We start from the raw sequence: 15,405 nt of genomic DNA, 5'->3' as shown, positions 1-15,405 counted from the left end.
CAAAGGTGGGAGATGTGTACTGGGGGGGGGGGGGGATGTGTACTGGGGGAGATCTGTATTAGGGGTGCTGTACCAAAGGTGGGAGATGTGTACTGGGGGGGGGTGTGTACTGGGGGGAGATCTGTATTAGGGGTGCTGTACCGAAGGTGGGAGATGTGTACTGGGGGGGGGGTGTGTACTGGTGGAGATCTGTATTAGGGGGAGCTGTACCGAAGGTGGGAGATGTGTACTGGGGGGGGGGGTGTACTGGGGGAGATCTGTATTAGGGGTGCTGTACCGAAGGTGGGAGATGTGTACTGGGGGGGGGGATGTGTACTGGGGGAGATCTGTATTAGGGGGAGCTGTACTGAAGGTGGGAAATGTGTACTGGGGGGAGGGGGCTGTGTGTACTGGGGGAGATCTGTATTGGAGGGAGTTTTACTGGAGATGGGAGATGTGTACTGGGGGGGTGTAGAGGGGGAGATCTGTATTAGGGGGAGCTGTACTGGAGGTGGGAGATGTGCACTGGTGAGGGAGAAAAGTATTGGGGGAGCCAAATTGGGGGGAGAGATGTGTACTGGGGGAGCCATATTGGGGGGAGAAATGTATACTGGGGGGGAGATCTGTATTGGGGGGGATTATATTAGGGGGTGAGATGTGTACAAAGTAGGAGCTATACTGGAGGAGAGAGATGTATATTGTGGGAGAGCTGTACTATGGGGATGTGTATTGGGGGGGGGGGGGTATGTATTTGGGGTCGGGGAAGCTGTACTGGGGGAAGATCTGTACTGGGAAGGTAATATCTGCACTGGGGATAGGTGGGACTGTTTTGGGGTAGAAATCTGTACTGTGGGGAAAGGGGGGATAAAGGGAGATTTATACTGTAGGGGACGATCTGTACTGGGGGGCAGGGGGTCTGTGTTAGAGGGCACATATATTTAGTCTGTACACAATTAAATACAACACAATCATGGCCCACAGTATAAGAGAAGTCATCCTCTATGCAGCTAATACAGTATGGGGATAAAACAAGCTGTAAGGTCTTGTCAAGATCTTCACCACCACTGATATCATGAGTTTGTTGTAGTTCCGCCAAGCCCCTGGGGGAAGGTTCCGTCAAGGCTCCACCCTAGAGGAACTCTAAGCTGGAGAACTCCAGAAGCAGTGTCAGCCTAGTATCGCTTACCTCATACTGACTTTTGAAGAAACTTGTGTCAAACGCCAGAGCCAATTTCTTCTTCTTCTTCTTGCCAGTTTTCTTGTGGAGGGAAAATAAAATGTATGGAAGGTCAGAAAATCCTCATATCTCCTTTTCCTAGACACGCACAGCTCCCCTACACGCTCACTGTGTATAAACTGGCCGCATACAACATATTGCTGAAAACACTCCTTTGTCTAATGGGGTCCGATTTGCACACACAAAAAAAAAGTAAATTTCATATATACAGTACTTTAAATTTCAGAAGGACCCTTAGGGCTGTGTGAGGTCTGAGTTTATCAGAAACAGCTGAGCAGGCCAGTTGCTGATGGAGGTGCAGTCATAGATACCTATGGAGCTCTATGAGTATCTGTAGCAGAAGTTAGAATCTCCCCTAACCTCCAGTCCCCTATAGCCTCTCTGACTTCAGATAAGGGCTCAGACAATGCAAAGCCCACTCGTGTTTGATGAGATGAAGGATGCAATGGAGGTGCAGCCACAGGTACCTACTGAAACTCTAAGTTTTTGTAGCAGAAGGTCAAACCCCCTCGTTCAGACATAGATACCCATTGAGCTCTATGAGTATCTGTAGCAGGTTAGAACCTCCCCTCACAACCAGTCCCCTAGAGCTGCTCTGATTTTAGATAAGGGCTCAGAGAACGCACAGCCCACTCATGTTTGATGAGATGAGGGATGTATTGAAGATGCACCCATAGATACCTGTTAACCTCTATGAGTATCTGTAGCAGAAGTCAGAACCTTGTCTACCAACCATTCCCCCAAAGCTCTGACTTCAGATAAGGGCTCAGACAATGTATAGCCCACTCATGTCTGATGAGATGAGGGATGCAATGAAGGTACAGCCACAGGTATCTACTGAACTCTATGAGTATCTGTAACAGAAGGTCGAACCCCCTTGTGCAGACATAGATACCCATTGAGCTCCATAAGTATCTGTAGCAGGTTAGAACCTCCCCTCACACCCGATCCTCTACGGCTGCTCTGATTTCAGATAAGGGCTCAGACAATGCACAGCTCACTCATGTTTGATGAGATAAGGGATGCAATTTACATGCGCCTATAGATACCTGTTGACCCCTATAAGTATCTGTAGCAGAAGTTAAAACCTTCTATACCAACCATTCCCCTAAATCTGCTTTGATTTCAGATAAGGGCTCAGACAACGCACAGCCCACTCATGTTTAATGAGATGGGGGGATGCGATGAACATGCAGCTGTGGTTACCTATTGATCTCTATGAGTATCTGTAGCAAAAGAACGAACCCCCCATTGATTTCCATAAGCATCTGTAGCAGGTTAGAACCTCCCCTCACAACCGATCCCCTATAGCTGCTCTGATTTCAGAAAAGGGCTCAGACAATGCACAGCCCGCTCATGTTTGATGAGATGGGGGATGCAATGGACCTGCAGCCATAGACATCTACTGACCTTTATAATTATCTGTAGCAGAGTTTAGATCCTCCTCTAACTTCCAGTCACCCATAACCATTCTGATTTCAGATAAGGGCTCAAACAACGCACAGCCCACTCATGTTTGATGAAATGAGGGATGCATTGAAAATGTACCCATAGATACCTGTTAACCTCTATGAGTATCTGTAGCAGAAGTTAGAACCTTCCTATCAACCATTCCCCCAAAGCTCTGATTTCAGATAAGGGCTCAGACGACACACAACTCTCTCATGTTTGATGAGACGAGGGATACGTTGAAGATGCACCCTGTATCTGTAGCAGAAGTTAGAACCTCCTCTAACAACCAGTCCCCTATAGCTTCTCTGATTTCAGATAAGGGCTCAGACAATGCACAGCCCACTTATGTTTGATGACATACGGGATGCGATGGATGTGCAGGTATAGATACCCATTGAGCCTCATGACTTTCTGTAGCAGAAGTGAGAACCTCCCCCGTCCACTGGTCCCCTACAGAATCTCTGATTTCAGATAAGGGTCCAGACAACACGCAGCCCACTCATGTTTGATGAGATGAGGGATGTGAATAACAAACAGGGAGGGAATGTATGTATTACAATATGTCACTCACCTCCTCCTCGAAGGCGGACTCCGGGGAATTGAACCCAGACACCTCAACATCCCCCCAGAACGAGGACCCTCTCGCCTCCTCCGCAGCATGGATGAAGCATCTGGTGGCCACTTGTAGGTTAGTGACCTGGTGGACCGCATCGCGCAGGCTCTGGAGGTGAAAGGCAATGGATATAAAATGTATTTATTATGGTTGTTGCAAAAAAATTAAATTTTTTGAAATCTTATTGAGGAAAATATTAAATAAGTACATTTAATGTTTCCACTTGATGCCGGTAGATGGCAAGCACCCCTGAAGGCTCCTTCTTCTGCTAAAAATAGTCTCTTAACAGAGATGAGAGCATCATATATACAGTTGTGCTCAAAAGTTTGCATACCCTGGCAGAAATTGTGAAATTTTGGCATTAATATTGAAAATATGACTGATCATGCCAAAAAACTGTTAGGGATAGCGATCACATGAAGCCATTTATTATCACAAAGTTTTTTGGATCCTTTTTAAATCATAATGATAACAGAAATCACCCAAATGGCCCTGATAAAAAGATTTCCACTTCTTAATAAGTGATTGAACAGTACTGACCGGCATATTCAAGGCTTTGGATATCTTTTTATATCCTTTTCCATCTTTGTAAAGTTTCATTACCTTGTTACGCAGGACTTTTGACTGTTCTTTTCTACCTCCTCATGGCTCAGTATCTATCGTGCTTAGTGAATCCATGTGAGAGATAACAAACTCATTGACTATTTATACACAGACACTAATTGTGATTTAAAAAGCCACAAATGTGGGAATTTAACCCTTAATTGCCATTTTAACCTGTGTGTGCCACCTTCTGTGTCTGTACCAAGGCCAAACATTCCAGGGTGTGTAAACTTTTTATCGGGGCCATTTGGCTGATTTCTGTTATCATTATAATGTAAAAAGGATCCAAAAAACTTTGCGATAATAAATGGCTTCATGTGATCGCTATCCCTAAATAAAAGACAGTTTTTTGGCATGGTCAGTCATATTTTCAATATAAATTCCAAAATGTCACAATTTCTTCCAGGGTATGCAAACATTTGAGCACGACTATATATATATATATATATATATATATATATATATATATATATATATATATATATATATAAATAAAAATATATTTACTATATATATATATATATATATATATATATATATATATATATATATATATATATATATATAATATATATATATATATATATATTTTTTTTTTTTAAACCCAGGGTCCGCCTATTTACCCAATAGAATCCAATTACAGTAATATATGAACCCCTGCTGAAAACATTTATAAAGTCGGTCGACTTACAGACAATCCACTTCCTAATATCTGACTAAAATCTTACCTCAGCAGCTGTGGCTCAGTAATTGCACTGAGCCACTGATAGCTCCCTATAGTGGCTAATAAAAAAAAAATCTCTATATACAATAAGATCTAAAAATATGAAAGAGCAAGCTTGTAAAAAATGTGAATGTTAGGTCAAAAATTATATTCAGAAATACACAGAAATACAATCTCAACACATGTATTCACTTAAAAATACAATAAATAAAATCTAATAATAATAATAATAACTAAAAAAGTAATAAACAAATAAATAATAGTAAATAAATACATAAGAAAATTAATAATAAATAAGAAAATAACAATAAAAAATAATAATAAATAGTAATAATAGATAACAACAATACATAAGAAAATAATAATAATAATGATGATGATAATAATAATAATAAAAAGTATATATAAATAGTAAATAATAATGATGATGATGATGATAATAAGAATAAGAATAAATAAGACAATAATAATAATAATGAAAAAAATAATCACTAAATAGTAATAATAAATAAATAATGATAAATAAACCATAATAAATAAAAAAACAATAAATAAATACATTTCATGAAATACACAGAAATACAATCTCAACACGTACTAATTAAAAAACAAAAACAAAAAAACCTCTTGAAATGACATTAAAGCTGAACTCCGTGGAAGAGAAACCTTTACTGCTCATTTTTGGGATGATGAATAGGTTACATAGTTAGGTAAAATAAAGACATAAATCCATCAAGTTTAATCCAAAGAATAAATAAATAAATAAATAGAATGCCTCCATGTACAGAGTCCTCTGCCCTTATTTGATCCAGAGAAAAGCCAATAAAAACCCTTTATATAAAACATGGTCCAATCAGCTCCAGAAGGTATTTGGATACTCTCTGGATCAACTAGCCCCGGTGCTATTTCTTATGAATGTTAGTATCCATTTGAACATTTAGGAATACATCCAGGCCTTTTTTTAAACAATTTACTAAGCTGGTGAAAACTAGTTTTTGAGGGAGTCTATTCCACATTTTCACAGCTCTTACAATCGATTCGACCAATCACAGCATTCATGTACTTACTTGTAAATAAAGGCTGCGTGTTGCAGACTTGGCTCTGTTGCCTCTCACAGTGATCTCTGTTAGAGGAAACAGAATGTTTTCTGGAGTGTTATGATGGTGACTTGTACTGCTATGACTAGTAATCAGGTACAATGGCTGGCTGCTCTGATATCACTGTATACCAGTACAGCCAGCCAGTTCCTCTGATCACTAACCAAAGCAGTGAAATGTCACCATGCCAGTGCAGCCAGTCACAGTGTCCCTTATTACCGCCACACCAGTCCCAGTGTCACCATATCAGTGCAGCCGGTCACAGTGTCCTTGATCACAGCAATCACCGCCACACCAGTCCCAGTGTCACCATACCAATGCAGCCAGTCACAGTGACCCTGATAGACACAATCACCACCACACCAGTCACAGTTCTGCCAGACAAATGTAGCCAGAAACTGTGTTCCTGATTGCTACCACACCAGTGCCAGTGTCCCCAGATAAGTGTAAGCAAGAAAAAGTGTTCCTGATCACTGCCATACCAGTCGCAGTGTCACCAGACCAGTGTATGCCAACAATGGTGTTCCTGATTGAAGCCACAGAAGTCAAAGTGTCACCAGGCCAGTGTAAGCCAGAAACAGTGTTCCTGATTATTGCCACACCAGTGACAGTGTCACCACAGCCATTGAAGCCAACAACAGTGTTTCTGATCAGAGCCACACCAGTCCCAGTGCCACCAGACCAGTATATGCCAGCAGTGGCGTCGCTAAGGGGTGGCTATTGGGGCTATAGCCCCGAATCTGGGGCCCAAAGCCCCGAGTCTCTTTCCGCAGGGTCCCTGCCTAACCAGTGGGCCGCGGCTTCGGCATGAAAGAGCCGGATGAGAGGAGAGAAGCAGGGGGCGTGTCCAGGCCACCGAGCAGTATGGCCATGTGATCCGCTGCTGCTTCGCTTCTCAGGGTGAAAAACTCGGCTCTCTGCATCCCAGCCCACCAATTCTGTTTCTCCCAGGGAGGAGAAGATCCCTGCACACCAGCGGACCATGACCCAGCGGTGATTGCAGAGAGCAGAGAAGACAGCGGGCGGACAGCAGAAATTACATCATCTCTCACTGTCTGCCCCGCATCACCGCTCTCCTGCCCTCACTATATGGACCAGTGCTGCCAGCCTGCCACCAATGCACATTTGGTGGCACTAGTTGGCATGGCAAGTGACAATCCACATCAGTTGGTAAGTGACAATCCACATCTGGTGCCAGGTGACGTGGCAAGTGACAATCCGCATCAGGTGGCAAGTGACAATCTGCAAATGGTGGCAGGTGACGTGGCAAGTGACAATCTGCAAATGGTGGCAGGTGACGTGGCAAGTGACAATCTGCAAATGGTGGCAGGTGACTTGGCAAGTGACAATCCACATCATGTGGCAACTGACAATCCACATCTAGTGGCAGGTGACTGTGGCAAGTATCAAGCCGCATATGGTGACAGGCAACGGTGACAAGTAACAAGCTGCATCTGGTGACAGGTGACGGTGGCAAGTGACACGCTGCATCTGGTGGCAGGAGTTGTGGCAAGTGACACGCCCAGGGTTCCCACTGATTCTGCATTATGGTGAGTTGAACCACTTCATTATATATTAGAATGTAACAATAGAAACAATGCGCTGCAATCACCTTGACACCATATCAACCATGGTGCCATGATGTTTGAAGCACCAACACCAGCCAACCGGCGTGACCCCCCCGGTTGGTGACCGCTGCTAAGGGCTTTAGCCCCGGAACTTTTGCAGACCTAGCAACGCCCCTGTATGCCAGCAACAGCGTTGCCAATTGTCACCAATCAACTCCCAGTGTCACCACAGCTAGTGCAGGCAGCATCAGTGTCCTTAATTGCCACCACACCAGTCCCAGTGTCACCAAACCAGTGTGTGCCAGCAACAGTGTTCCTTTCTCACCACCACACCAGTCTCTGTTTCACCAGATCAGTGTGCCCCAGCAACAGTATGCCTGATTACTGCCACACCAGTCGCCAGTGTCACCAGACCGGTATAAGCCAGCAATAGTGTTCCTGTTTACTGACCACATTTCTGCCTGTTGCCTGAACTGATCCTTTGCCTGTTTGCTGACCATGTCTCTGCCTTCCACCTGAACGGACCCATCTGCATGTCCCTGTGAAATACCGATCCCGGCCATTGCCTGCAGACAACTGCACTCCTGGAACCACAGGAACTATTTTGCTCACCCTTTCTTCAGCCTCCAGTAGCTCCTGGCCAGTGAATATGGCATTCCTGGGGGCAGTCACTTACCAGTAGGCTAGGCTTGCCTGGCTCTTAGGAGTGGGGACTGCTATAGGTGACTCTACATTAAGCTGTATTCCCTGACCACTCATGCAGAGGTGACCATTGCGATACACTGTTTTTGATACAATTGATTGACTTTTGTGATACACAAGATACAATGTCCGGTACATAATTGTCACGCTTACCCCTAACGCAAGTGGTCAGACACTACAGCTGGCTTCTGTGTTCTTCACCTATAGCAGCCCCCTTTCCCATAAGGCAAGCAGGCCTACCGGTACTTGGTTGCCCCCAGGACTTATACACAACGCTATAGTGCCTGGCCACCACGCCAGGGCAGGCGCAAATTGAGCACAGCAAACAGGTACTTGCAGTTGGCGGACAGGCAGAGTAGTTCAGGTACAAGGCAGGTAATGTTCAGAATAGTCAGGGTCAAATCCATAGTCAAAAGGCAAGCAGAGTTCAGAGAATAGTCGATATCCGATCCGAGGTCGTCAACGAGGGAATCCAGACAGCAGAGCAGGACAAACAGGGAGCTTGAGCACGTGTGACCGGCGCTATCACAAGCATGGGACTGCAGGCTTGGCTGGCTTCAATCAGGTTTGGTCTCCACCCAGAGACTGGCTACTAGACATGTGCGATAAGTTTCGAAAGAAACGAAAATTCGTACGAATTTCCGTAAATTCGAACATTCGGGAGGATCTGAAATACGAATTGCTATGTTTCAGAATCTTGTACGAAATACGAAATTTCGTTTACGAATTTCGGATCCAAATTCCTAACGAACATTCTTATTTGTTACGAAAAGTTAACGAACCTAAAAGTTAAAACCCCAGGAAGTCAGCACAGCACAGGGATGTTGGGAGCCCCTCATAATGATAAATTCATCATAACGAACATTCGTAATTGTTACGAAAAGTTAACGAACCGAACGAAAATGTGTATTTCGTACGAATCCGAATTGAATTTCGGACACAAAATAAGAAATTAATTCTAATACAAAACGAAACGAAACAAATTTATTGACAGCGCACATGTCTACTGGCTACATCAATCACCCTGCAGGTGGACAGATAGACAGCGAGAATGCATCATAGCCAAATCCAGGATGCTGGAACCAGCAGCTATGATGGAGCAGGAGCGCTACAAGCGCCTGACAAAAATCAGTCCAAATTTTGAAGAAGTATCACACAAATGGCTACCGGCTAGGCTGAAAAAGAGTTTCATATATGTGGTGTCCCCATACTTGGGAGGGATAGCAGAATGCGTATTGGGTGTCATTCTAAGTATGCTCTTGCTGTGTGATAGAAACATTTTATTAATTGACAGCTGTGTGTAAACAAAAAATACAATTTCATTTTCTTTCTTCATTTTCCAAAAAATCTGATCTTCAAAAGACTCACCGTGTCTCTAATTAAATACCTCAGAGGGTCTATTTTTCGAAATGGGGTCATTTCGTGGGCGTTCCTCCTGTCCTAGCACTTCAGGGCCTTCAGGTCCAGGTAGTCAGAAAATTAGATGAGTAATTTATGCCCCTAGAAAGCCTGAAGGTGCTCCTTGGATTTTGGACCTCTCTATGCACCTAGGCAGCGAGAAAAAGTCTCACACATGTGGTAATCCCATATTTAGGAGGCATAGCAGAATGGGTTGTGGGGCGTAGCCAAATGTATGCCTATTCTGGGTGCGAGAAATGATTTGTTAAAATGACAACTTTGTGAAATAAAATCAAATTTTATTTTCTTTCTTCGTTTTCCAAAAAATTGAGGCAAAAAAAAAATTACAACGTCAAAAAACTCGGCATGCCTCTTACCAAATACTTTGGACTCTTTCCAAAGCAGGGTCATTTAGGTGGCATTTGTACTGTCCTCGCTTTTTTTTTTTTTTTAGTTTATATAGCAAAAAATAAAAAGCCCAGTGGTGATTAAAAACCACCAAAAGAAATCTCTATCTATCTAAAAAAAAAATGATATAAAATTAGTTTGGGTACAGTGTTGCATGACTGAGTAACTGTCATTCAAGGTGTGACAGCGCTGAGAGGTGAAAAATGGCCTGGGCAGGAAGGGGGTGAAACATGCCAATCTTCAAGTGGTTCATCAACTCTTCTCAAGAGAAAATAAATTAAGGTGATTTACTTACCCTGTTACCCGCTCCCCCTGCAGCCGGTGCGCTCCTCAGTTGCCGAACCTTCCGGAATGCGGGCGGGCGCTCCTCGCGTACAATGTAGGTCTGCTGGTGCTGCATTGTACAGGATGATGTCAGAGAATTGCGTCTGGTCAGGTAGCGAAATGAATCGGCTTCGGGGGAGCGCGGTCGCACAGAGTGGAGGACGCCTGCGGGTTGCAAGGATTAAGGTAAGTATAGCACCTTATTCATCATCCCCTAGTCAAAACCAGCAGTTAACCCTGGCGGTGGGGAGGGTTTTTCCACGGAGATCGACTTTACCATGTAATTTATCCCTTGGGTTTAGATCTACAGTATTGTAAATGAAAAAAAAATACGTCTTATATAGAGATATATAGAATATAGAGTATATATATATATATATATATATATATATATATATATATATATATATATATATATATATATATATATATATATATAATGTAATTCTCCAATAAATACAAACTCTATATTTTATATATATATATAAAATATAGAGTTTGTATTTATGGGTGAAATACATCTACCTGCTAAATATATCAGTTTCTGCTCCCTGTTTAGATGCTCAGTGATTGTGCTTTGTTGTTCCTCTCTCTCTCTCTCTCTCTCTCTCTCTCTCTCTCTCTCTCTCTCTCTCTCTCTCTCTCTCTCTCTCAGTTCTTGTCTATCAGTCTACTGAGTAAAAACAATGCATGCCCTAAAAGGCCCATTAGTCTTATCTGAGCAGTCCTTCAGCAAGGATGCTGGCTGTACCACCTGAGATATAGTAAATGCCTAAATGGACAGTCTATAAACGTATACTGTATGTGAGCTAGATTCATGCAAATATGAAACAGCAAAATCATGTGTAGCACCCTCTAGCGTGCAGACTAGTGTAGGTAAACTCACAGTAGCCTGTGAGTCTTGTTCATTTATTGGGGTTGCTGTAGGTCAGGCTGGAGGGCTTTACAGGGCAGGTCTCTGGTACCTTCCCCTGGTTCTGGAAGATTGTAGAAGTTTCTAGAAGCTAGTGGGTGGAGGCCAGGAGGTCCTGATCTGCATATTTATGGGAATCTAGCCAATCCCCCTGGCAGGGTGGCTGGATCAACCCTTAAATATTGTTGAGCCTGACCAGCAAGGGGAGAGTCGGGAGTGAGGAAGCTGTGTTGTGTAGCCTGAGAGGGGACCCTGGGGCTGAGGGGGGGGGGCTCTGCCTCCAGGCTAGGAGCTGAAGGGAGAAGGACAGAGAACTCTACACCACCCTGCAGTCTCTTCTAGGAGAACCGTGGCTTGCATGGAAGGGCTTAGACAGCAGGAGGCCTGAACAGCAGTCTCTTCTGAGGCAGAAGAATTTCCAGGGACAGGGTGAGTACCTCTACACCCCCAGGGCCTAGAAGAGAGAGAGCTGCCCAATGCAATATCCAGCAAGCTATCTGTAACAGTGCCAACAAACTTATTCTTAATCCCTTGTCCTCAGACAAGCAGCAAAGTGGGCTGGTATTTTCAAGAGAAGGGCACATAGAGCTCCTGCAAGCTGGGGCTTTGCTAAAATTCCACCCAGGGGAAACAGAGCTGCTAGAAGGCGGTTTTCCAGAAAGACTGTTGCTGTTTCAGAGGGAATGCAGTTAAGTATTTGGTCATTTTCCCAGTGTACATAGAGAAGGAAGTTGATCTCATGCGTGCCCCTGGACAACGCCATGTGTGACGAAACGCGTAGGCAGGAACGGCGTGCTGACATCATTGCGAAGTCCCGGAAGTGCAGGAGCCGTTTGTGCTTGGATTTGTTTAACCGCTTGCCGACCGCCGCACACAGATGTACGTCGGCAGAATGGCACAGGCAGGCAAATGGGCGTCCCTTTAAATTTGCCACCCATCGGGCGTGCGCCCGCCACGGGTGCATGCCCGTGGGTCCCGGGCATTCGATGTTTGCCGGCAGCCCGTGATTGCGGTGTGGAGAGGTAGAAAGGGGAAATGCCTATGTAAAAAAGGCATTTGCCCATTTTTCCTAGTGACATGACAGGGATCTACTGCTCCCTGTCATCGGGAGCAGGGATCGCTGTCATGTCAGTGGAAGCCCATCCCCCCACAGTTAGAACACCTCCCTAGGCACACACTTAACCCCTTGATCGCCCCCTAGTGTTTAACCCCTTCCCTGCTATAGTCATTTTCACAGTAATCAGTGCGTTTTTATAGCACTGATTGCTGTATAAATGACAACGGTCCCAAAATGGTGTCAAAAGTGTCCAATGTGTCCGCCATTATGTCGCAGTCACGATAAAAATCGCAGATCGCTGTCATTACTAATGAAAAAAATAATAATAATAAAAATGCTATAAATCTATCCCCTGTTTTGTAGATGCTATAACTTTTGCGCAAACCAATCAATATACGTTGATTGCGATTTTTTTTTTTACCAAAAATATGTAGAAGAAGAATACATATCTGTCTAAACTGAGAAAAAAATTTGTTGTTTTTATATATTTTTGGGGGATATTATTACAGAAAAAGTAAAAAATATTGCTTTTTTTTTTTCAAAATTGACGCTCTTTTTTTGTTTATAGCGCAAAAGAAAAAAAACCGCAGAGGAGATCAAATACCACCAAAAGAAAGCTCTATTTGTGGGGAAAAAAGGACGTCAATTTTGTTTGGGTGCAATGTCGCACGACCGCGCAATTGTCAGTCAAAGCGACGCAGTGCCGAATCGCAGATGGAGGTGGATCACTAAACTAGACTTAGTCTTGAATAGTCTAGAATAGGCTTTGAACACAGAAGAGGAATCTCTTGTCCTTCACTTATGGACCTCCTATCTATACTGGTTATTTTTTTTTCACTTTTTTCACAAATTGATTTATGTAATTTGCATCATATTTAAGCGCAACTCTTTTTTGGTATTCATAGTTGACCTCATTTGTTGTTCTTCAAGTCAAGTTGGGCATCCCATGATCCCTATTCATGTTGTTTTTCCCAACTTAAACAACAACAGAAAAGTCCATGGACGGATTCCTTGACTCTGAATGAAAGTTATTATATTTTATTATTATACAGGATTTATACGGCGCCAACGTTTTACGCAGAGCTTTACAACTTGAGAGTAGATAGTAGAAATACAATGCACTTTAATACAGTAGGAATCAGAGGGCCCTGCTCCTTAGAGCTTACAATCTAAAGCTGGATACACGCTATACAATTTTCTGTAGATTCTTTCCTTCAGATTTACCAAAAACCCATAACGTGAGGTCCAACTTTAAAGCCGCGTACACACAAGCGGAATGTCCGACAGAAAAAGTCCAACGGAAGCTTTTCATCGTATATACCGATCGTGTGTGGGCCTCGTCGGACTTTTTTTTTCTCGAAAATTCTGACGGACCTAGAAATGGAACATGTTCTAAATATTTCCAACGGAGCCAATTCCTATCGGGAAAACCGATCGTCTGTATGCTGGTCCGATGGACCAAAAAACGACGCATGCTCTGAAGCAAGTACGAGACGGAAGCTATTGGCTACTGGCTATTGAACTTCCTTTTTCTAGTCCCGTCGTACGTGTTGTACATCACCTCGTTCTGGACGGTCGGACTTTAGGTTGACCGTGTGTAGGCAAGACCGCTTGAATGGAAATACGTCGGAGTTCCGTCGGAGAAACCGTCGAAGTTTATTACGACGGCAAAACCGGTCGTGTGTACGCAGCATCCAGCATCGGAGTTTCAATTTGTATGCAATCAGGCAGGCCCTTCTACTACACGGTTTTGGTAAATCTAACAACAAAAGTTGTATAGTGTGTACGGGGCCTAATGCCCCGCACACACGATCGGATTTTCCGACAACAAATGTTGGATGTGAGCTTGTTGGCGGAAAGTCCGACCGTGTGTATGCTCCATCGAACATTTGTTGTCGGACTTTCTGCCGACGAATCTTGGCTAGCAGGTTCTCAAATTTTCCGCCAACAAATATTTGTTGTCAGACTTTCCGATCGCGTGTACACAAGTCCGTCTGACAAGAGTCCACGCATGCTCGGAATCAAGTACGAGCCGGAGATATAACTAGCGTTCGTAATGGAGATATCACGTACGTCTTGTACGTCACCACGTTCGTAATTGTTGGCCAACATTTGGGTGACCGTGTGTATGCAAGACAAGTTGGAGCCAACATCCTTCGAACAAAAATCCACGGTTTTGTTGTTGGAAAGTCCGATCGTGTGTACGGGGCATAGGATTGAAGGCCAAGAGATACAAGAGGTAATAACTGTGGGGGGGGGGGGTGCTGATTGAGAAGATAAATGTACAGTTGTTAGGTGGTGGCCAGATAGGCTTCTCTGAAGAGATGAGTTTTCAGGGATCGTCTGAAAGTGGACAAAGTAGGAGAAAGTCGGACGGATTGAGGTAGAGCATTCCAGAGGATGGGAGAGGCTCTGGAGAAGTCCTGAAGGTGAGCATGGGATGAGGTGACAAGGGAGTTTGAGAGCAGGGGGTCTTGGGAGGAGTGAAGAGAACGATTAGGTTGGTATTTTGAGACCAGGTTAGAGATGTAGCTGGGGGCAGGTTGTGGATGGCTTTGTAAGTTCTAGTTAGTATCTTGAATTGAATTCGTTGGTTGAGTGGCATCCAATTGGCAGAGAGGGGTATAGCAGACGCTGAGCATCTTGTGAGGTGGATGAGCCTGGCAGCAGCGTCCATGATGGACTGAAGGGGGGAGGAGCCTATTTAGGGGTAAGCCAATGAGGAGGGAGTTGTAGTAGTCGAGGCAGGAGATGACCAGGGAGTGGATTAGAAGCTTTGTGGTGACATTGGTTAGGAAGGAGCGTATCTTGGAGATGTTGCGGAGGTTGAGGCGGCAAATTTTGGATAGCAATAGGATGCGGGGGCCGGAAAGGTTAGTTCCCAGCCCAGGATTACACCTAGGACCTTGGCGTGGGTGGACAAGTTGATAGTTGAGCCTTTGATATTGACAGACAAATCAGGGGAAGTGGCACCTCGGGGAGGAAATATCTTGGTTTTTGGACAGGTTGAGTTTGAGGAAGTGATGTGACATCCAGGCTGATATGTCTGCTAGTAAGTTGGTGATGCGTGAGAAGACAGATGGAGAGAGCTGGGGGAGGTGGAGAGATAGATTTGGGTGTCATCGGCGTAGAGATGATATTGAGAGCCGTGGGAGGCCATCAACTGACTCAGGGAGGTGGTGTAGATTGAGAAAAGGAGAGGTCCAAGAACAGAACCTTGGGGGACCCCGACAGAGAAAGGAAGAGGAGAGGAGGAAGTAGAGTTGTAAGTGACACTGAAGGAGCGGTGGGATAGGTAGGATGAGAACCAGGGAAGAGTACAGTCATGGA

The 15,405-nt window shown here is 44.2% G+C and overlaps 1 protein-coding gene across 1 annotated transcript in view; it reads right to left on the bottom strand.

The window, feature by feature from the left end:
• LOC141145627 (cyclic nucleotide-binding domain-containing protein 2-like) overlaps positions 1-10,220 on the bottom strand; it is a 72,766-nt gene extending 62,546 nt beyond the window's left edge. The window contains exons 1-4 of the mRNA XM_073632457.1: positions 10,077-10,220; positions 3,236-3,389; positions 2,943-2,947; positions 1,166-1,237 (exon numbers count right to left, since the gene is read on the bottom strand). Of these exons, the coding sequence (XP_073488558.1) occupies positions 1,166-1,237; positions 2,943-2,947; positions 3,236-3,389; positions 10,077-10,181 (336 nt within the window). The 5' untranslated portion in view covers positions 10,182-10,220. The remainder of the gene's footprint in view (positions 1-1,165; positions 1,238-2,942; positions 2,948-3,235; positions 3,390-10,076) is intronic.
• Positions 10,221-15,405: the final 5,185 nt, after the last annotated feature.

The sequence above is a fragment of the Aquarana catesbeiana genome, linkage group LG05, assembly GCF_042186555.1.
Source record: "Aquarana catesbeiana isolate 2022-GZ linkage group LG05, ASM4218655v1, whole genome shotgun sequence".
NCBI lineage: Eukaryota > Metazoa > Chordata > Amphibia > Anura > Ranidae > Aquarana > Aquarana catesbeiana.
Note: the sequence above shows the minus strand (reverse complement) of the source record. Positions and strands in the feature narration are given on the sequence as shown.